The sequence below is a fragment of the Peromyscus eremicus genome, chromosome 5 (assembly GCF_949786415.1).
Source record: "Peromyscus eremicus chromosome 5, PerEre_H2_v1, whole genome shotgun sequence".
NCBI classification, from domain to species: domain Eukaryota; kingdom Metazoa; phylum Chordata; class Mammalia; order Rodentia; family Cricetidae; genus Peromyscus; species Peromyscus eremicus.
The window spans coordinates 94,356,071-94,373,891 of record NC_081420.1 but is presented as its reverse complement, the minus strand read 5'-3'; the positions used below and the strand labels follow the sequence as shown (position 1 = coordinate 94,373,891).

General features: G+C 46.4%; 1 protein-coding gene across 2 annotated transcripts; it reads left to right on the top strand.

The window, feature by feature from the left end:
- The first annotated feature begins 9,070 nt into the window (after nt 1-9,070).
- On the top strand, nt 9,071-17,544 carry Mon1b (MON1 homolog B, secretory trafficking associated). 2 transcript variants are annotated; one of them, XM_059263954.1, is made up of 6 exons: nt 9,071-9,446; nt 9,854-10,011; nt 11,416-11,775; nt 12,299-13,118; nt 13,409-13,556; nt 17,143-17,544. In XM_059263954.1, exons 2-6 carry the CDS (start codon nt 9,864-9,866, stop codon nt 17,341-17,343), a joined length of 1,677 nt encoding a protein of 558 aa, XP_059119937.1. In that variant the 5' UTR covers nt 9,071-9,446; nt 9,854-9,863; the 3' UTR covers nt 17,344-17,544. The 2 variants fall into 2 exon arrangements, with proteins under 2 accessions (XP_059119937.1, XP_059119936.1); XM_059263953.1 differs by lacking the exon at nt 9,071-9,446 and having other exon boundaries at nt 9,465-10,011.
- The last annotated feature ends 277 nt before the right edge of the window (nt 17,545-17,821 follow it).

The following is a 17,821-nucleotide window of genomic DNA, read 5'->3' as shown; positions in this document are numbered from 1 at the left end:
AACTCGAGCTAAGACAGGGGCTTTATAAGAGTGACTGGTGTTTTTGATATAAAGTCTACAGAAGACTGAGACCAGCTCTTGCTCAGTAAGCACCTCCTGATCCCTGTGGCTCACATTCGCTGCTTCAAAATGATGGGCTGCCACCACATTCCATCTTCCTTCCTTCCTGCTGCCTGCCTCCAGTTCCTTTTCCCTTTCTTCAAGCTAATTCCCTGGATAAGCAGGAATCCCCTTAGGTCATGAAAATTGTCTTTTGGTCTTTTGGAAGGCCCCTCATCTCTATAAGGTATGCAGTCTCTATAAGCTGCCTCCCACTGTTCCACTCTTGATTAGGCTCTCAGTGAATTTCCCAAGTGTTGGAAGATTAGATGAAAATCGCAGAGCAAAGAGCCAAAACACATCCTCCCCACTCCTGCAGCCTTTCCTCTAATCTGAGCAGAGGTGAAAACGGAAGAGACAGCAGAAACACCTTAGAGGCTTTCCTGGAAGCCTGGGTCCAACCCTAATGGCTTGTTCTACATCTTTTACTCTCAACTTCGGGTTCTAGTTAGCAATTTTCCTGCTCTCAAACACATGCCAGGGGTTAACCTCCATTCATATTTAGATAGATATGCAGAGAAGTGGTAGTGCAAACAAGAAACACAGGTACAAACACACAGTATCTACTTGTCACTTTTAGGTGAAAGTCTGTCTGCCCACTTATGGAGAGAAATGGGGAGTGTAAGCTCCCCATGACAGTACAGTATCCTCTGTGACCAACCAGGAGACTGTGGGTGATTCAGATTGAATGCATATCTCACCAGGGGCTCCCAGGAACCCTAAAAATAAAAATACATTGTTACAGCTGAGCAACGGGAGATGCTGCTCATTAAAAGCATTCTGCATATTGTCAAAGACACATGTGGTACCTGAAATTATAGAACCCATGTTTTCAGGAGATTAAAGAAAAAGAACACCAAAAGAAGGGGGGGGGGAATGAGAACCTTTCTATCTCAAAAGGCACAGATGTTTCCCAATTCTGAAGATGTGGACTGCAGCCAGCTTATAAAGTCCCTTGAAACTGACAGGTCATATCACAGGTGTGGATAGAGCCTTATCTAAGGAAGCAAGAACAGCCCCATTACAACAACAAAAGCAAAAACAACAACTTCTGAAGCCTGGGACAATGAAAAAAGCTCCCTTGCATAGAATTTCAAGTCACCAACTACTTTGATTCTGTTTGAAGAGTTAAATTCATTTCCAGAAGCCAATGGTGGAATTCTAACATGAAATTTTAAATTAGAAAGAGCAATCAGAAAGAGAAAACTATTGACTGTAAGCCAATATGATATATAGCATGATGGGGGTAATTAGAGCTAAATATATCTTATCTAGCTTTGCAGAAATCCCTAATACATTAAGATTGAAATATTCCCCCCATGAGTTAGGCGATTATCTTTGCAAATATTATTCCTCAGTCTTCTCCCTAAGTGTTTCAGCTAAGAGAGGACTGATAAGAATAAGATAATATTTCTAAACCTAAGGATTATTGCCTGATGCAACTGAAAACATTGCTAATTGTAATACCAGATATGAAAACTACTTTGAAGAGTGATGGAGTGAGTTCTGTGGCTCTGTGGCTGAGTGGATGACCTCCTTTGAAGATCTCTGCAAGGAAAATAATCTACCATCAGTGAAATGATTAAACAGGGCCTGTGGAAATGTTCAGAGCCCACTTTGGGTCGAAGCACAGAAGCTAATGCATTAGATTGTAAGTCCAGAAAACCAGAATAAAGTATCTTAAGCAAAAGAGACTTAAGGGAGCTCTTGCTGGGAGGACTCAGAACTGCAACTCATATCAGTGCTGGTTTGACCCAAAGATTCAGTGCTCTTAAGTTTTTATCTTATGTTTAACTGTGTGTGTGTGTGTGTGTGTGTGTGTGTGTGTGTGTGTGTGTGTGTTTATGCATGAGTGTGTGCACATGTACAGGTGCTCACAGAGGTCAGAGTGGCAGATTCTTTTGGAGCAGAGTTACAGGCATCTGTCAGCCACCTGATGTACATGTGTGTGCTGGGAACTGAGCTCCAGTTGTCTGCGAGATGAGGAGTCACTCTTAGCTGCTGAGCCAGCCTAGCAGCCCAGATTCAGTGTTACACTAGGACTCCTGATGTCTGACTCCACCTCAGAGCTCCACTGCCTCTTTTGACATGATTCCTTATACAGTGTCCCTCTGCATGGTGGATGTTATGATTTAAATCTGCTGTGTCCATTGAAGGCTCATGAACACTTGTTTCCTAGCAAGTGTAAAGAGTCTTTCTCTGTCTCATCAGCTCCCAAATAATGGCACAGAGACTTATTATTAATTATGAAAGTTTGGCCTTAGCTTAGGCTTGTTTCTAACTAGTTCTTACAACTTAAATTAACCCATTTATATTAATGTACATTCTGCCACATGGCTTGTGACTGTTACCTTCCTCCTGCACATCCTGCTTGCTCTGCATCTCCTGGTGTCTCCACCTTTCTTCTTCCCCTAGCTCCCTCTTTCCAGAAGTCTGGCCTATACCTCTTGCCTAGCTATTGGCCATTTCGCTTTTTATTAAAGCAGAGTGACATATCTTTACACAGTGTAATTAAATATCTGTCAACAGACGGTATTTGCTGGGACTTGGTGCCTTAAGAAGGTGGGGCCTGGCTACCAGAAGTAGGTCACTTGGGGCAGTAAACTGGGATGAAAATAAGCCTCACCTCAGGCTCCTCCCACCATGGGAGGAGCCACCCCAGCCACCTTGCCTTTCCTGCCATGATGTATATTAACCCCCTGATGCTGTTACTAGTGATCAGTGTGTGGACCAGACTTTTACAGTTTTATGACACTTTATTCAAAGAATTATAATTAAGGTGTACATGTATTGCAAAGTGGCAAGAAAACTATTAAAAATCAAAGTGATCAGTAGTACAGATCAAAAAGAAGTAAGCTACCAAGAGTAACAGAGAGCCATGAGAGTAACATTATGCAGGCACCCCAAGTTATTGCCTAGAGCTTCTTTTATGGGGTCTAAAAGAAACACTGGTTACTAAGGGGTCTAATTTGTGTAGTTCTCTATTTTAATTGACAGATGAGTTATATAACTTTTCCCTCTACTGTATAGTTATATAACTATAACTATATATATATATATATAACTATATATATATATATAGTTATGAAGTTATAACCTTTTCTCTACTGTCCTTTCCTACACTGCATCTAATTTTATTACTATGCATACCCAATTATGAATATGCATAAGGTGCTCTACCTTATTGTGTATGCATCCAAAACAAGTTCAGGATGGATCAGCTCCTTGCTCTGGTACCCAGCTGTAAACCAGAAATATTTTATACATAGAAACTATCCACAACGAATGGCTGTCAAGAGGAAAAGGAAGTTATCCTATTATTTGTAATAGGGTGAATGTGTAGCTTGATATGTCTGGTGTCTTAGATAGCAAAGTACATTGTTAGGAGGAAGGAGCGAGTACAGCCCAAATCAAATGAAGTCCCCGGCTGCTAAGCTATTCCCTATGTTTTCCTGCCCCTGAAACATGAGCCAAAATAAACCTTTCCTTTCTTATTTCTGAGAAGTAGCTTGGTCACTTTGATGTAAACAGTGACAAAGGCAGCAGATGAGACGGCTTTTAGAGCCCCACTCTTACATCACCTATCTCCCCAGTAAAGAACTAGGGTTACTTCTCAGATGTTAAAAGGTCCAAGAAGAACTGTACATTGTTCCATGTAGTCCATGTTGGGTCACTCCTCTCTCCTTAAACTAATCATATGGTCTGTGTTAGGGTATTCTAATTGGACTGGGATGCCTCGGGTCCTCCATTACTGAATCTAAAGAAGGCTGGGAGCTGATGATTTGTGAGCCAAAAGGATTATGTAGGCAATGGACACCATACTCCCTTGAGGTGCAGTAGTTTCAGAAGACACAGAATGGAATCACAGCTCACATAGCTTTTGCTCCCTTTGGTATTGTCTTCCCAAGGCGGGCTGAATCATGACATCATACAGAAATCATCCACACTAGTCTAGTGGAGATACCCATAAGGGCTTCCTGTCACATCTTTCTTTTTTCTTTTCTTTTCTTTTTTTTTGTGAAGTCTACTCAGAGAAAGGCTGAAGAGTATAGTCCAGTGTAGGGTACATGATCTATATGCACAAAGGCCTGGGATCAATCCCCAGTAACATGTAAACAAATCTACCACCACCACCACCAAAATACCTCACCATGTTTTCAAAAGGACTTGAAGTCTAGCCCAGCAAGTCAACTTTTCCTGTATGGCTGAAAACTAGATGGAATTAGAGAACTTCAGTTAACCTGGACACACAACAAAGATTCTCAGAGAAAATCATAGATGAGACCCAATGTATAGTTCTCAGGTTCTCTCCAGTCTCCAGTTCTGTCTTTCATGGTATCCAGCCAGGCTCCAACCATCATTGTTAGGAGCGATGCAGGTATACTTGAACAGACTTTCAAGGAGCTGCCTGGGATTGGCTTCTCTTACTTTTAGCCAAGAACCCTAACCACTGTATTAAGTTTTAGGAAAGGGACCAGTGAGATACTCTTTCCTAGGTGCAGAAGCTCTTAGCGTACTGTAAAGAGAACAAAGCTGGTCCTGAAGATGTTCATCTATAGCATGAAGCTCTTAAACACTGAGCTATGCCACCAGAGATATACAGCAGGTGGGAAGAACTGGAGCCATGTCTTGCTTTAGAAAGAGACAGAGAACAGTAATGAGTTGGTCCTGTGCAGCAGGTGGCTTGTGTGATGTAACTACTCCATCTATTTGCACTAAAGAGAGTCATGTAACCTGAAGCCAGCAGGGGAGACTGGGTTCAAATATTCTGTTCACATCAGCATAGCTATTGCCAGATGATTTCCTAACAAATTAACTAAGGGTCATCCTGACTCAGGGCAGACCAATTACATCCACTCTTCGAAGTAGTATAGTTAATAAGATCTTAGCACATGCTTAATTTGGTCAAGACAGCAAATACTATTCATCTGAATTCATAAGGCCTCAATGTTACTAACATTAAGCTAATTCCATATACTATAAACAAATGAAAATAGTCATGTATAATTTTCCAACTCTGTCATCTTGGGCAAGTATTTGATCTCTGAGTACCAGCATGCTTCCCAGTTAAAACTGTATAAAATGTCATGTCATGTGACTGTTGCAAAATAAACACTTTGTAGATTTGTCCCTTTTAAAACTCATGTTGAATTTAAGTGCCATTGTGACAGTATTTAGAGGGTAGGCATTGAGGATCCACCATCTAAAATGGATTAATGCCATTGTACATGGAGTAGGCTCATTAATTGTGGGAAAGGGTTCACTATATATTTAATTTTTAAATGATATAAAATTGTGCGTATACATTGTGTGATATTTAAGTTAGAGTCAGTATGCTGGTTAGTTTACTTGAAACAAACTGGAGTCACCTAGCAAGAGGGAACCTTAATTGAATAATTGCCTCCATCAAGTTGGCCTGAGAGCAAGTCTGTGGGACATTTTCTTAATCAGTGATTTATGTGGTAAGGTCCAGGCCATCATGGTAGTGCCACCCCTGGGCAGGTGGACCTGGTTGTATAAGAAAGCAGGCTGAGCCAGCCATGTTTACTGAGTAAGCCAGTAATCATTGTTCCCAAGTGGTTTCTACTTCAAGTTTCTATCTTGACTTCCCTGGGTGATGAGCACAACCTGTAATCCAAACATTCCCCCCCCCCCCCCCCGCCCGCCCGCCTGCCGCCCTGCCCCATGTTGTTTTTGGTCAGTGTTCTAGCACAGCAACAGAGAAGCATGCTAGGGCAATAAGCAATCTTCCTCCTCCTCCTCCTCTTTTCTCCTTCTTCTTCTTCTTCTTCTTCTTCTTCTTCTTCTTCTTCTTCTTCTTCTTCTTCTTCTTCTTGTTTTTATTATTTTAATTTACCTGTCTATGTAATGCCACATAAATGTGGAGGTCAGAAGAGGATGTCAGATGCCCTGGACCTGGAATTGCCTGACACGGGTGTTAAGAATTAAACATGGGTCCTCTGTAAGTGCTTTTAACCCTCAAGCTATATCCTTAGTTGCCACATTTTCCTTCTCAATGTTTATCAGTTTTGCCTACTACATAGTTCTGAACAAATACCAGCTCTTATTACTTCTGAATTATAATAGTGTCTTATTTCAGACAGGTGAACTTTCTCTTGTGCAAAGTTATCCCATACATCTCTCTAGCCATTTGAGGTTCACCACTTTGGGTTGTCAATCTCTGCTATAATTTAGAACATTCTAGTAACAAGTGTGAAGTAGCATATTCAACCCTTTTGAATAGTTTTCAGAGTAGACTGGGTCCTCCTAATGAGTCTTAATGAAGAGAAGTGTAAGGGAAACAAGAGTCTTTTGAGACAGTTTCAAATTGAGTACTCGCCATGGAGGTGAGGAGGACCTAAGCCCATGACAGATCCTGGTGTTTTCCTGGTGTTCACTGGGCCTTGAGTAAATTGATTTTGGAAAGTCTCCATTACGTGGATTTTCTGCCATCTACTGGCCATTCTTGCAAAAGACAACTATGTTGAATGTAAGCAAAGTTGTATCTACTCTTCTACCCTCTCCTTGAATCTCACTGGTTCCTAGGCATCTTACCAACTTGCACATTATAAGGCAGAGGTTCTCAATATTCCTAATGCTATCACCCTTTAATACAGTTCTTCGTGTTGTGGTGACCCCCAACCATAAAATTATTTCATGCGACTTTGTAACTGTTAGCTACTGTTATGAATTGTAAATAACTAAGATGCAGGATGATGTTAGGCAACCCTTGTGAAAGAGTCATTTGACCCCCAAAAGGGTCACAGCTAACAGATTGAGAACCCACAGATAAAGAACTCTGACATAGGAAAAAAATCAAAGTCTCCAATGAGGTACAAGCCTGGGACAAGGTGTGAAAGTCTAAATATCTGTTGGCCTCTAGTCCAGTCACTTGTCCTTCCCAGCCAAGCCTGAGTAATGCTAGCTAGTGTCTGAGATCTCTAAGAATGTTAACTTTCAATTCTACTGATCATTGGTTTTATCATTCAAACACACATTTTAGTAACTATACTGAACTTTTCAAAAAAAGAAATATTTCTATATTTTTTCTTTTGACTTTGTTTTCTATCTCACTCAATTCAATTTTTATTATTTTCTTATTTCTACTGCAGGCTTAGTGTCCTCTTTGTTTTCTATCTTCTTAAGGTTCACATGTAGATTACTGGTTATGGGAATCTTTATTCATATCTATGTCAGCATACAAAGTTATATATTTCCTGTGAGCACTAATGATTTGCATTATCTGCATTTTTCCATTGTTTCTGCTTTCATTAAAGCTGAAGATACTCCTTAATATTCCATGGATTTAATATCTGGTTCATATGTTCATATGATGAATATTGACCTAATTTTTAATGCTGAAAGAATTCTCCAATCTCTGTTAACACTTTATACAATTTCTGTCATAATCAAATAATTTTTTTTCTGAAGGATTTAGTTTCTAAAGATGTATTAACATTCTTATAGTCTGGCATGTGCTCTACTCTGCTGTAATATTTTTCATAAACATCAATTAACTAAATTTAGCTACTGTTGGTCACATCTTCTGTATCCTTGTTTATTTATATTTATCTATCTACTTATTTTTGCCTACCAGTTCTGACCACTTTTTACTAAGCACGGAATCAACACCCATCCTTATGAGCTATTTCTCCTTTGACTTTTGTCGGCTTGGTAGTAGTGTACTTTGAAGTTTTGTCTTTAAGTGTCTAACTTTTTGCGCCTTTCCTGGAACTCACTTGGTAGCCCAGGCTGGCCTCGAACTCACAGAGATCCGCCTGGCTCTGCCTCCCGAGTGCTGGGATCAAAGGCGTGCGCCACCACCGCCCGGCTTAAGTGTCTAACTATTTAGAGATGTTATGTCTTCTGGTTGAAGACATCTCCTTGATCTTGGAGCTGGGGATGTACCTCAGATGGTAGAGTGTTCGCCCAGCATACATGAAGCCTTCAGTTCAAACTCCAGCACCACGCAAACCTGGTGTCATGGGCACTCCTATAATTTCAAATACTAGGGAAGCAGAGACAGGAAGCAGAATAATCCTGGCCACGTAGCTGAGTTCAAAGCCAGTCTGGGATACATGAAACACTGTCTCAAAAACAGAAATCTTCGACCTTTATATCATTATGGTATTATTTTGATTTCCGTTTTCTCTGAGAGTAATATAGTAACACCCAGAGACACAAACTGAGAGGCCCAAGCAGTCTTAAAGACCAATGTACAGAAAGACCCAGAGAAAAAGAACCTGGAATCCAGAGCAGGTATATTCACACTCTCATTCTAAACCCGATGCCTTTGCTGGGGTGCTGGAGCACAACTGTAATCTGCCCTGACTTGAGTTTAGGAGGCAGATAGAAGCTGAGGGAGGAGGAGCGCGAGTTTAAGGTCAGCCTGGTCTATGTAAGGAGTTCCTGACTAAAAACAAAACCAACAAAACTGGCATCTTGGAGCGCCTTCTTCTGGTCGCTTGGACACCCCCATCGGTGCAGTCTTTAGGAAGTGCTTCTAGGGGCTTAGATACACAAGATTCCTTACTACTGTAGCTTTCCCCTCATCATCCAGCCAATGGTGATACGCGGAGGTCAGCGCGGCCGAATCCTCAGCCAACCAGAACGCAGCAGTCCCTGAAAGCCCCACCTCTCCACCCCGCCCCAGGCTTAGGCTGATGGTCTAGTTGGCTCGGTTCACAGAATCTCTCCTTGCCAGTGGGGAGGGCTCCTGTTGCCTGCACATACCAGCCCTAAGCAGCTTGGCTTGGCTTCCGCAGCGCCGCTTCCCACACAGGCTGGCGCGGTCCAGACTCTCAAGAGTCAGTCCCACAAGCAGAGACCCGCCTTTTGCTTCAGCATCCGAGTCCCATAGGCTGGCTGGACTGCGCGCGACGTTCCGATTGGAAGGAGAGACTGTCCGTCAAGCATACGCTCCGCCCACGACCGCCCCTGCCTCTCTTGTTGAATAAAGGAGAGTGAAGCTGTCCCAGTTCTGAGGGAGCGAGTTCATTGGTTCGGCGTGATCTCGCTCCAGTCAAGACAGGAACAGGCTCAAGGTTTCGGTTAGAGACAGCGAGATGTCAGTCAAGGGGTGGCATTTGCCAATTAGCGCCCAGTATTTGCAGAGGAGCTACCGGAATGGGGAGGGGCATAGGGGAAAGGCTACGCTTGATTGGGTGAAAGGAACCAGGCCCCTCCCTCTTGGCCCAGCGTGCAAGCGGCGCCCTCTTCAGCCGGTAGTCCTTGGTACAAGTGAGCCGCCCGCGTCCCAGTTCACAGCTGACGCTGGCTGCATCCGGGAGGGGGTCGCTCAGAGAAGATTCCATAGAGTTTCGTGAGAGTCCCGCGCCATCTCTACGGTGAGGGAACGCAGCGTAAGGCGGCCATCGGCGCTACCGGGGTGTAAATACCGCTGTGAAACCGGAAGTGTCCCGGGAGGCGTCGCTTCCGGAAGTGTGGCATATCCCCACCACACCAGGAAGTGTGGTGCCGCCGCGGCTCCTGGACGTGTTGCTGTCCACCCAGTTGAGATGCGGGCTTGAAACAGGTGTTAATGTGTCATTGTTCGCGGAGGCTCACCGGAGCGTCACCCTTCCGAAAGTGCCGGAGGGTGCAAGTATTTGATCATGTTTTTGAATGTCGCGTCCTGTCGAAAACCCTAGGGGAATCCACAGCACTAGGAATGTATCCAGGGGGCCTGGCTCCCTAACGGCTTTTAAGAAGTTTTCTCTTGCTGCCCATCACCCTCGATTCCCCTTCTCCCCAGGGATGTGCAAATGGAGGCCGGAGGAGATAGTGCTGTCCCAGCCCCCGGGGGCGTGGAGGACTTGGTGGACACGCAGTTCCCCATTGAGGAGGCTGGAGACAGTGAAGGGGTTCACTCGAGCACGCCGGATCCCGGAGATGGGGACCCGGAGGACACAGGTATAGCTCCCCTCAACGGAGCCTTGGAACCAGTCCCTGGGGGTTGTCATTGCTAGCTGAAGGGGAAAGGTAAAGGGGGACCAGTGGGCAGTCTTTGGGGCCCCAAGAAAGTAGCCTGAGGAGTAGTTCGGTTAGTCGTTGGTCACAGACTTGCTGATTTAATTGAAATCATTGAGAAATGATAAAGAAGCCAGGGGGTGTCAGCTTTTGTCCGGGAGGGGCAAGATGTTTCCTGCCATGAGGGGTCAAGGGTACGAAGATGGACTGTGCTAATTTGTCCGGAAAGTCTCATTTTAACATTGGAATTCCCACATCCCGGGACATCCTTCTGTTGTAGGGAAATCAGAATGTACTTGACCTGAGCTTAGATTCTTGAAGAATCAAGAAGGGCGTGGTTGGGCTCAAAAAGGGTCATCTTTACAGGTAATGGGAATTGAGACAAGTTACTTGGGTATTTGGGAACATGGAATTATCAGTACACAATTAAGAAACTTTGAAAACATTGGGTGTGAGAAAATTAGATGAGGTTGCATGTCGATGATTGTCATTGCGTGAGTCAGTAGACAGCAGTGCCAGCGGGAATTAGTGTGTGTGTTGAAGGAAGCAAGGGGGTTCATTATGGATTCAAAATGATAATCTTGGAGGAAGAGCAGGTGGAGATCATGAAAGCCTTGCGTGTTAGTGATGGTTAATGGTGGCCATTGGTGGAGTGGAAGAGCATGGAGCTGTCATGTAAGGTTATTGAAGACTAAAGTGTTGGTGATATTAATATATACTTGTTGGGGTGCTAATGTAGCAGGATAAGTAAATAGGGGGAGTGGTTGAAGGTTAGGGGAGTCCTGGTGATCTGGATGCCAGTGGCTGTTAATGGCCACAATAATGGGAGAAATAAGGACCATTGCTGTGAGTATGGTTAACCAAGAGAGTCCATGGGCATCACTGGGGATTAGTGGATGTGGATGAAAGGATTAGAGTCAGTGGGTGTATTTTAATGGTGGCCATTGAGGGGTACGTACACATCAGAATAGGATAAATAAGGGGTCAGAGAAGTTAATAAAGAGCCCAGCAGATAAGCAGATTAATAGTTATTTGGAGAGTGGGGTGCTTTGAAGACCTAGGAATGGCACTGTTGAAAGGAAATAATGGAGGGGCCAGTGAACAGCAGTGAGAACATGTTGGATTATTTGTGTTTTAGAGTGGGGCTCATTGAAACCTTAGTGTTAGTGGACATAGGTAGGAAGGTTTTAGCCATTGTCATCCATTGTTCACTGAATAGCTGGGAAGACATACGGAGACCTTTGTCAGCATGCCTGGGTCATTGCAGTTCATGGGACTGGTAAGGCTTTGACAGATTGTTGAAACATGGGGTTAGAAGGAGATGAGCCACTCAGGGCTCCCTTTCAGGATCCAAGGCCAAGGACCAGCCACCCAGCCTCCTATCACCTTTGCCTCAAGCTGAGGCCCCATCAAGCACTTGTGAGCACTGGAAAACTACAGCTTCAGATGGCAGTCCCACTGGAGAACCTGAGGGTGGCTCTGAGGGCCAGGGAGAAGACCCCAGTGATGGGGACCCCAATGATGGGGACCCCAGTGACGAGGACTGGCGCAGCCAAAGGAAGCACGTGTTTGTGCTGAGTGAGGCAGGCAAGCCCATCTACTCACGGTATGGTAGTGTGGAGGCACTGTCTGCCACCATGGGTGTGATGACAGCCCTTGTGTCCTTCGTACAGAGTGCAGGAGATGCCATCCGAGCCATCTATGCTGGTGAGTGAAGAGAAAGGGGGGCATAATGGGGGCTGGTGGCTAGTGGCTGGGAATATGGCTGGGGGTTAGAGGTCTGTGTAACTGGCCATGGGTAGATCAGCTGTCTGCCTGCCTACATGGGTCTCTGTCTAGCCACCAGAAGTGAGTCAGTGAGAGTGACTGTATGTAGGTCCCTCTCTTTGGGTTCCATCCAAGTGGTTGGCAGTATAGCACCTGGCTGTCTGGGAGTGAGGACATGTGCTCTATGACCTGGCTTTGTTTCAGTCCTTGTCCATCTCACCATCCCCACCACCCTGACTCCATGCTGTCTGTCTAGATTACCCGACTCCTCCACAGCCCACGTCTTTACAAATGTCCCAGTACCCCTAGCTTGTCCTTGCCCTAATTTTGGTGCTGGCAGAGGAAGACCGCAGACTTGGGCCGGTGCTGTATCTGTTGGAGAGTGTTTGGGAAAGGTGTCCTGTCTCATTCCTTGGCTCATTCTTGGTCTGCCTCTGCCCCTGCCCCCTTTTCCTTCCCCTAGAGGACCACAAGCTGGTGTTCCTGCAGCAAGGCCCACTCCTGCTGGTGGCTGTGTCCCGGACTCCACAATCAGCAGCACAGCTACGGGGTGAGCTGCTTGCAGTGCACGCACAAATTGTGAGCACACTGACTCGTGCAAGCGTGGCCCGCATCTTTGCACATAAGCAGAACTATGATCTACGTCGTCTGCTGGCTGGCTCAGAGCGCACACTGGACCGGCTCCTGGACAGTGTGGAGCAAGACCCTGGTGCCCTGCTCCTGGGTGCTGTGCGTTGTGTGCCTCTGGCCCGTCCACTGCGGGATGCCCTGGGTTCACTACTGCGGCGCTGTACAGCCCCAGGCCTGGCCCTGTCAGTGCTGGCTGTTGGTGGCCGACTGATAACAGCAGCCCAGGAGAGGAATGTGCTGGCTGAGTGCCGACTGGACCCAGCTGATCTGCAGTTACTGCTTGACTGGGTGGGTGCACCAGCCTTTGCAGCAGGTGAGGCATGGGCACCTGTGTGCCTGCCTCGCTTCAACCCAGATGGTTTCTTCTATGCCTATGTGGCCCGTCTGGATTCCATGCCTGTCTGCCTGCTGTTGCTTGGTACCAACCGAGAAGCTTTCCATGCCATGGCTGCCTGCCGGCGCTTGGTTGAAGATGGGATGCACAACCTTGGTGCCCTGCGTACCCTTGGGGAGGCTGCCAACTTCTCTAACGGGCCCGCAGCCAATGCCCCTGCCTACAGTGTGCAGGCTGTGGGAGCACCTGGCCTCCGGCATTTCCTCTATAAGCCACTGGACATCCCTGACCAACACCGCCAGCTGCCACAGTTTACCAGGTGAGCCCTGACCCTACAGGTGATTGAAGACATGTCTAACCAAGACTGTCAGCATCTTGTACACATGAGTTAAAAGAGATAGGCAGCCATGCTCTAGAAAGGGGGAAGAGACACTTCTCTGTTCTAGTGGGAAAAGGCTCCTTCCTAGTTTAATGGGGGCACCTTGGCTTACGACACTGGAAACCCTCAAGTCTGATGTGGGAGGCTGAGCCCCATAACCTAATTAGAATCCCTAGACTGCGAGGGGAGGCAGGCCCTTTACTCACAGTGCCCCTGCCTCCCTCTTGCAGTCCTGAGCTAGAGGCCCCCTACAGCAGAGAGGAGGAGCGACAGCGACTGTCCGACTTGTACCACCGCCTGCACGCTCGCCTCCACAGCACCTCCCGGCCCCTGCGCCTCATTTACCATGTGGCTGAGAAGGAAACACTGCTGGCCTGGGTGAGTTGGTCAGGCTGTCAGTAGTAGTTCTCTACTACAAGCCTTTTTTCCCTGTGATGAACCTTTGGCTTTAGCTCCCCCCATAGGCCCACTGGAACTTGCCAGGCCCCACCTTTTATCTGCACCACGGACCCTGTGGGCACATGTGTCTTAAACTACAGAAGGATTCCTCATTGTCTGCAACCCTAACTTAGCCCTGACGTTCCTTTGCTTTCCCCCATGAGCAATCAGGACAGGGTCTTGGACTTTCAGGGATCCCATCTGCAACGATTACTATGCTCCCCAGTTCCCCGTCTACCAGTCTAGAGTCCCCAGCTCTCTCCTTGACCACTGCATGTTCAGGACCACTCCATGCCCTCTACCTGGGACTGTTAAAGTTCAGCTACTGAGAGAGGCTGGTGGCCAGGAGGCAGTTCCATAGGAAGTAAAACCTTCCCCACCACGTTCTTTAAATAACAGTACATATTAATATGGATCCAGTATTGTTCTAGGCTAGGGTTTTTTTCTTGTTTTATTTAAATAACATTTTTTTCATTTATTTTACATATCAACCACAGTTTCCCCTCCCTCCTTTCCTCCCAGTCCTCTCCTTCACTTCCCATCTACCCTTCTCCCCTTCCTTTTCCCCTCCTCCATCTCCATTCAGAAAGGGGCAGGCCTCCCACGGGCTTCAACAAAGCAGGGCACATCAAGTTGAGGCAGGACCCAGTTCCTCCCCTTATGTCAAGGCTGGGCAAGGTAATCCAGCACGGGGCAAAGATTCCCAAAAGCCAGACAAGTGCCAGGGACAGGTCCTGATCTCACTGCTAGGAGCCTTACAAATAGACCAAGCTACACAACTGTCACACACATGAAGAGGGCCTAGGTCAGTCACATGCAGGCTCCCTAACTGTTGGTTCAGAGTCTGTGAGCTCCCACAAGCTCAGATCAGCTGTCTCTGTGGATTCCTCCATCAAGACACCCCCACCCCCCCCCCCCCCCCCCCGGCTCATACAACCCCTCCTCCCTTTTCTCAGCCCAGTGCTTGGCTGTGGATCTCTGCATCTGCTTCCATCAGTTACTGGATAGAATATCTCTGATGACAATTAGGGCAGTCACCAATCTGATTACAGTAGATGGTCAGTTCAGGCACCTTTTCCACTATTGTTAGGAGTCTTAGCTGGGGTTATCCTTGTGGATTCCTGGGAGTTTCCTTAGCACCAGATTTCTCCCTAACCCTGAAATCAAGTCTCTTTCATTACTCTCACCCTATCTCACCTCCACACCCAGCTCGCCCAACCTGCTCCCTCAAGTTAGCTGTACCCACAAAAACAGGCAATAGATAATCTCACAACAGCAAAACCCAAAGAAGGGAAACACACACACTACCACCACCACTACCAAAACAAAAAAATAACAGGAATTAACAATCAGTGGTCATTTACATCTTTTAATATCAATGGACTCAATTCCCCAATAAAAAGACACAGGCTAACAAAATGGTTACAAAAACAGGATCCATCCCTTATGCTGTATACGAGAAACACATCTTAACTTTAAAGACAGGCACTACCTCAGAATAAAGGGTTGGGAAAAGATTTTCCAATCAAATGGACCAAAGAAGCAAGCTGGTGTAGCTATCCTAATAGCTAACAAAACAGACTTCAAAGAAATATTAATCAAAAGAGATGAAGAAGGACATTTTATATTCATCACAAGAAAAATCTATTAAGATGAAGTCTCAATTCTGAACATTTATGCCCCAATTACAAGGGCACCCACATTTGTAAAAGAAACATTACTAAAGCTTTTTTTTTATTTTAATTTTCAAGTAATTTTGGAGTGGGATGTGGCAAAGCTAGTATAAAGAATTAGCATAAAAAAAGGTAAACTTTCACAAAACTGTAGTGGCTTGCCAAAGCAGGAAGTTAACGCTGCTCTGCCATGGAGTCCACAGACTTCATTAGCATTCTGCCAGTTGTCCATTCATGTCAACTTCCTGGTCCAGAACCCAGTCCAGGATCACATGGTGGATCTGTTTTTATGTTTCCTGGTCTCATTTGTTCTGGAAAGGTTCCCTAGGCTTTGCTGCCTTGTGGCCTTGGCACTGTCAAAGGACATCGGCGGGCTTGCTCATAGAGTGCCCCTTGACTCGGGTCTTTCGCTGCTGGACCACGATCAGAAGGAGAGGTCATGCAGCAGGTGGCGTGGGCCAGTTTCTGCGCTGTCTCAAGGGCATGTGATGCAAGCTTGGCTCACCGAGTTAGGGTGGACTCTGTCACACTTCTGCGAGAAAGTTAGTGTTTGCCCTTTGTAATTTGCAAGCCCCTGTGGCCCCTGTGGCCTGTGTATTTTGGGTTTAGACTTACACTCCCCCTCTCGTTTTAATAGGCCTCCATGACTTGAACTTGCAGCAGTTACTAGGTGTTTGCCTGCTGGTGGTTTTCTAACTGCCCTACTTTTTACATGCTAGTTGGGACCTGATGTAAGAATAAACTTCTTATTGGATTTTTTAATTAAAAATCACATTTATTTAGTTAGCACATGTGTGTGCGCACATGTGGTGAGTGTAGAGGCCAGTGGACAGCTTGTGGGAATCCATACTCTCCTTTGACCAGAGTGCCAGGCTTAGCGGTGAGTGCCTTCATCCACTGAGCCATCTCACTGGCCCCAAATCTTATATTTTAGAGAAATCTGACCTCATGCAATAGCTCTTGAATTCAGTAGTCTAAAAGATTTTCTAGTATTTATTGCAGTTATTTCTGACTTAGCAAGTGGACTCCCTGATTTAGGCAGCCTGAGCCCGGTTTCCCATTAGCAAGTTTCTATCACATATGAGCACAGCTTGCTTACTTTACTTACCACATCCTTCCTGGACTCAGCCATTTTGCCAAGGAGCCTTACTACCTTCTTCTAAAGAGTTGACATTTTAAAACCAAGATACAGTAGGTCCAGGGTTGTTAATCAGGTGTTTGGGAGACTTTGTGCTGAAAAGGTGGCTTCCCAGTGTAGAGAAGGTAGTGAGCTGCCCGGGTGCCTGGGGGAGGAACTGCCTATGCATAAGAAAGTACTGCAGATCTGAGGCAAGGCTGAGGCTGGCTGTGTCTGAGGACCAGCAAAGAAAGACCAGAGTGGCTGGGACAGAAAGAGAACACAGAGAGAACAGTGGGAAGTGGCATAGAAAAGACAGCAGAGACCTCTGGGGTCAGGTGTTGGGTTGGTGCGAGGACCACGTTGTACAAGGCTATAGATGATGAACACACAGGGCCAGGAGCAGAGAACAGCCTTGTATGTACTGACTGCTCACTGAATATTGAGTGTTGGTGTGACCGTTATCTCTAGTCCACAGATATGCACACACACACACACACACACACACACACACACACACAGACACACACGGTCAGAATGACCCAGGTGAGGCCACTGGTCCAGCTGCTTCTTGTCTGCCCTTGACAGGGTAATCCCAGATTGCCTGCCTTAGCCTAGCAAGCCACATCCAGTTGCTGCTAAGCATGTCTCCGAGCACACAAGGTTGGGTTGGGGAGCACAGGATTGCTCATGGCCAGCTCTAGCCCATCTGACTATCTCCCCTCCATCTCCACAGGTGACCTCCAAATTTGAGCTCTATACTTGCCTCAGCCCCCTGGTGACCAAGGCAGGTGCCATCTTAGTAGTGACGAAGCTCCTGCGCTGGGTGAGGAAGGAAGAGGATCGGCTTTTCATCCGTTACCCACCCAAGTACTCCACACCCCCCTCCTCCTCGGTGGAGCAGGCCCCCAACAATGGCTTGTTCTCTGGACTCTGAATGACTGCTGGAGTGACCACATTGGTTTTTAAATTCTGTCTCTACTCTGGAAATGTGGGTAGAAGTCTGTGTGGGGCTGGTCCCCGTTTCCCCGGGCAGGTGGGCAAGATCTCAGGGTTTGCCCACAAATGGGAGAAGGGGCACAGGTTGTGCTCTGAGCCCCCTCAGGCACCTCCACATTTAAGGAAGTCGAAAGCCTCCTCTGCCACTGCACCCTCTGTCATCGGCCGTCCCCTCCACGCCTCTTCTAGGCAGCACAGGTAGCTGCCATGTGCATCTTCCAAGCAGACCTAAGACTGGGCCGAGGCTCTCCTCAGGGTAGGGGTGGGTAACCCACAAGGGCTCTAGAATTTGGAATGCAGGGCTAGCCTATGCTTGAAACCAGCCTAAGGATGTTTGAAGAAAACTACAGAAAGGGCCTAAAGTTGAATCCCACAAGACATTCTTCTGTCCTTGGTGTCCTTTTTTTCCTCCACCA

Excerpts from the sequence above, each read along its gene's own strand:
- Mon1b (XM_059263954.1), top strand. The coding sequence starts at position 9,864 with ATGGAGGCCGGAGGAGATAGTGCTGTCCCAGCCCCCGGGGGCGTGGAG. Across the intron at positions 11,776-12,298 it reads CATCCGAGCCATCTATGCTG|AGGACCACAAGCTGGTGTTC; the intron begins GTGAGTGAAGAG and ends TCCTTCCCCTAG. Across the intron at positions 13,119-13,408 it reads CAGCTGCCACAGTTTACCAG|TCCTGAGCTAGAGGCCCCCT; the intron begins GTGAGCCCTGAC and ends TCCCTCTTGCAG.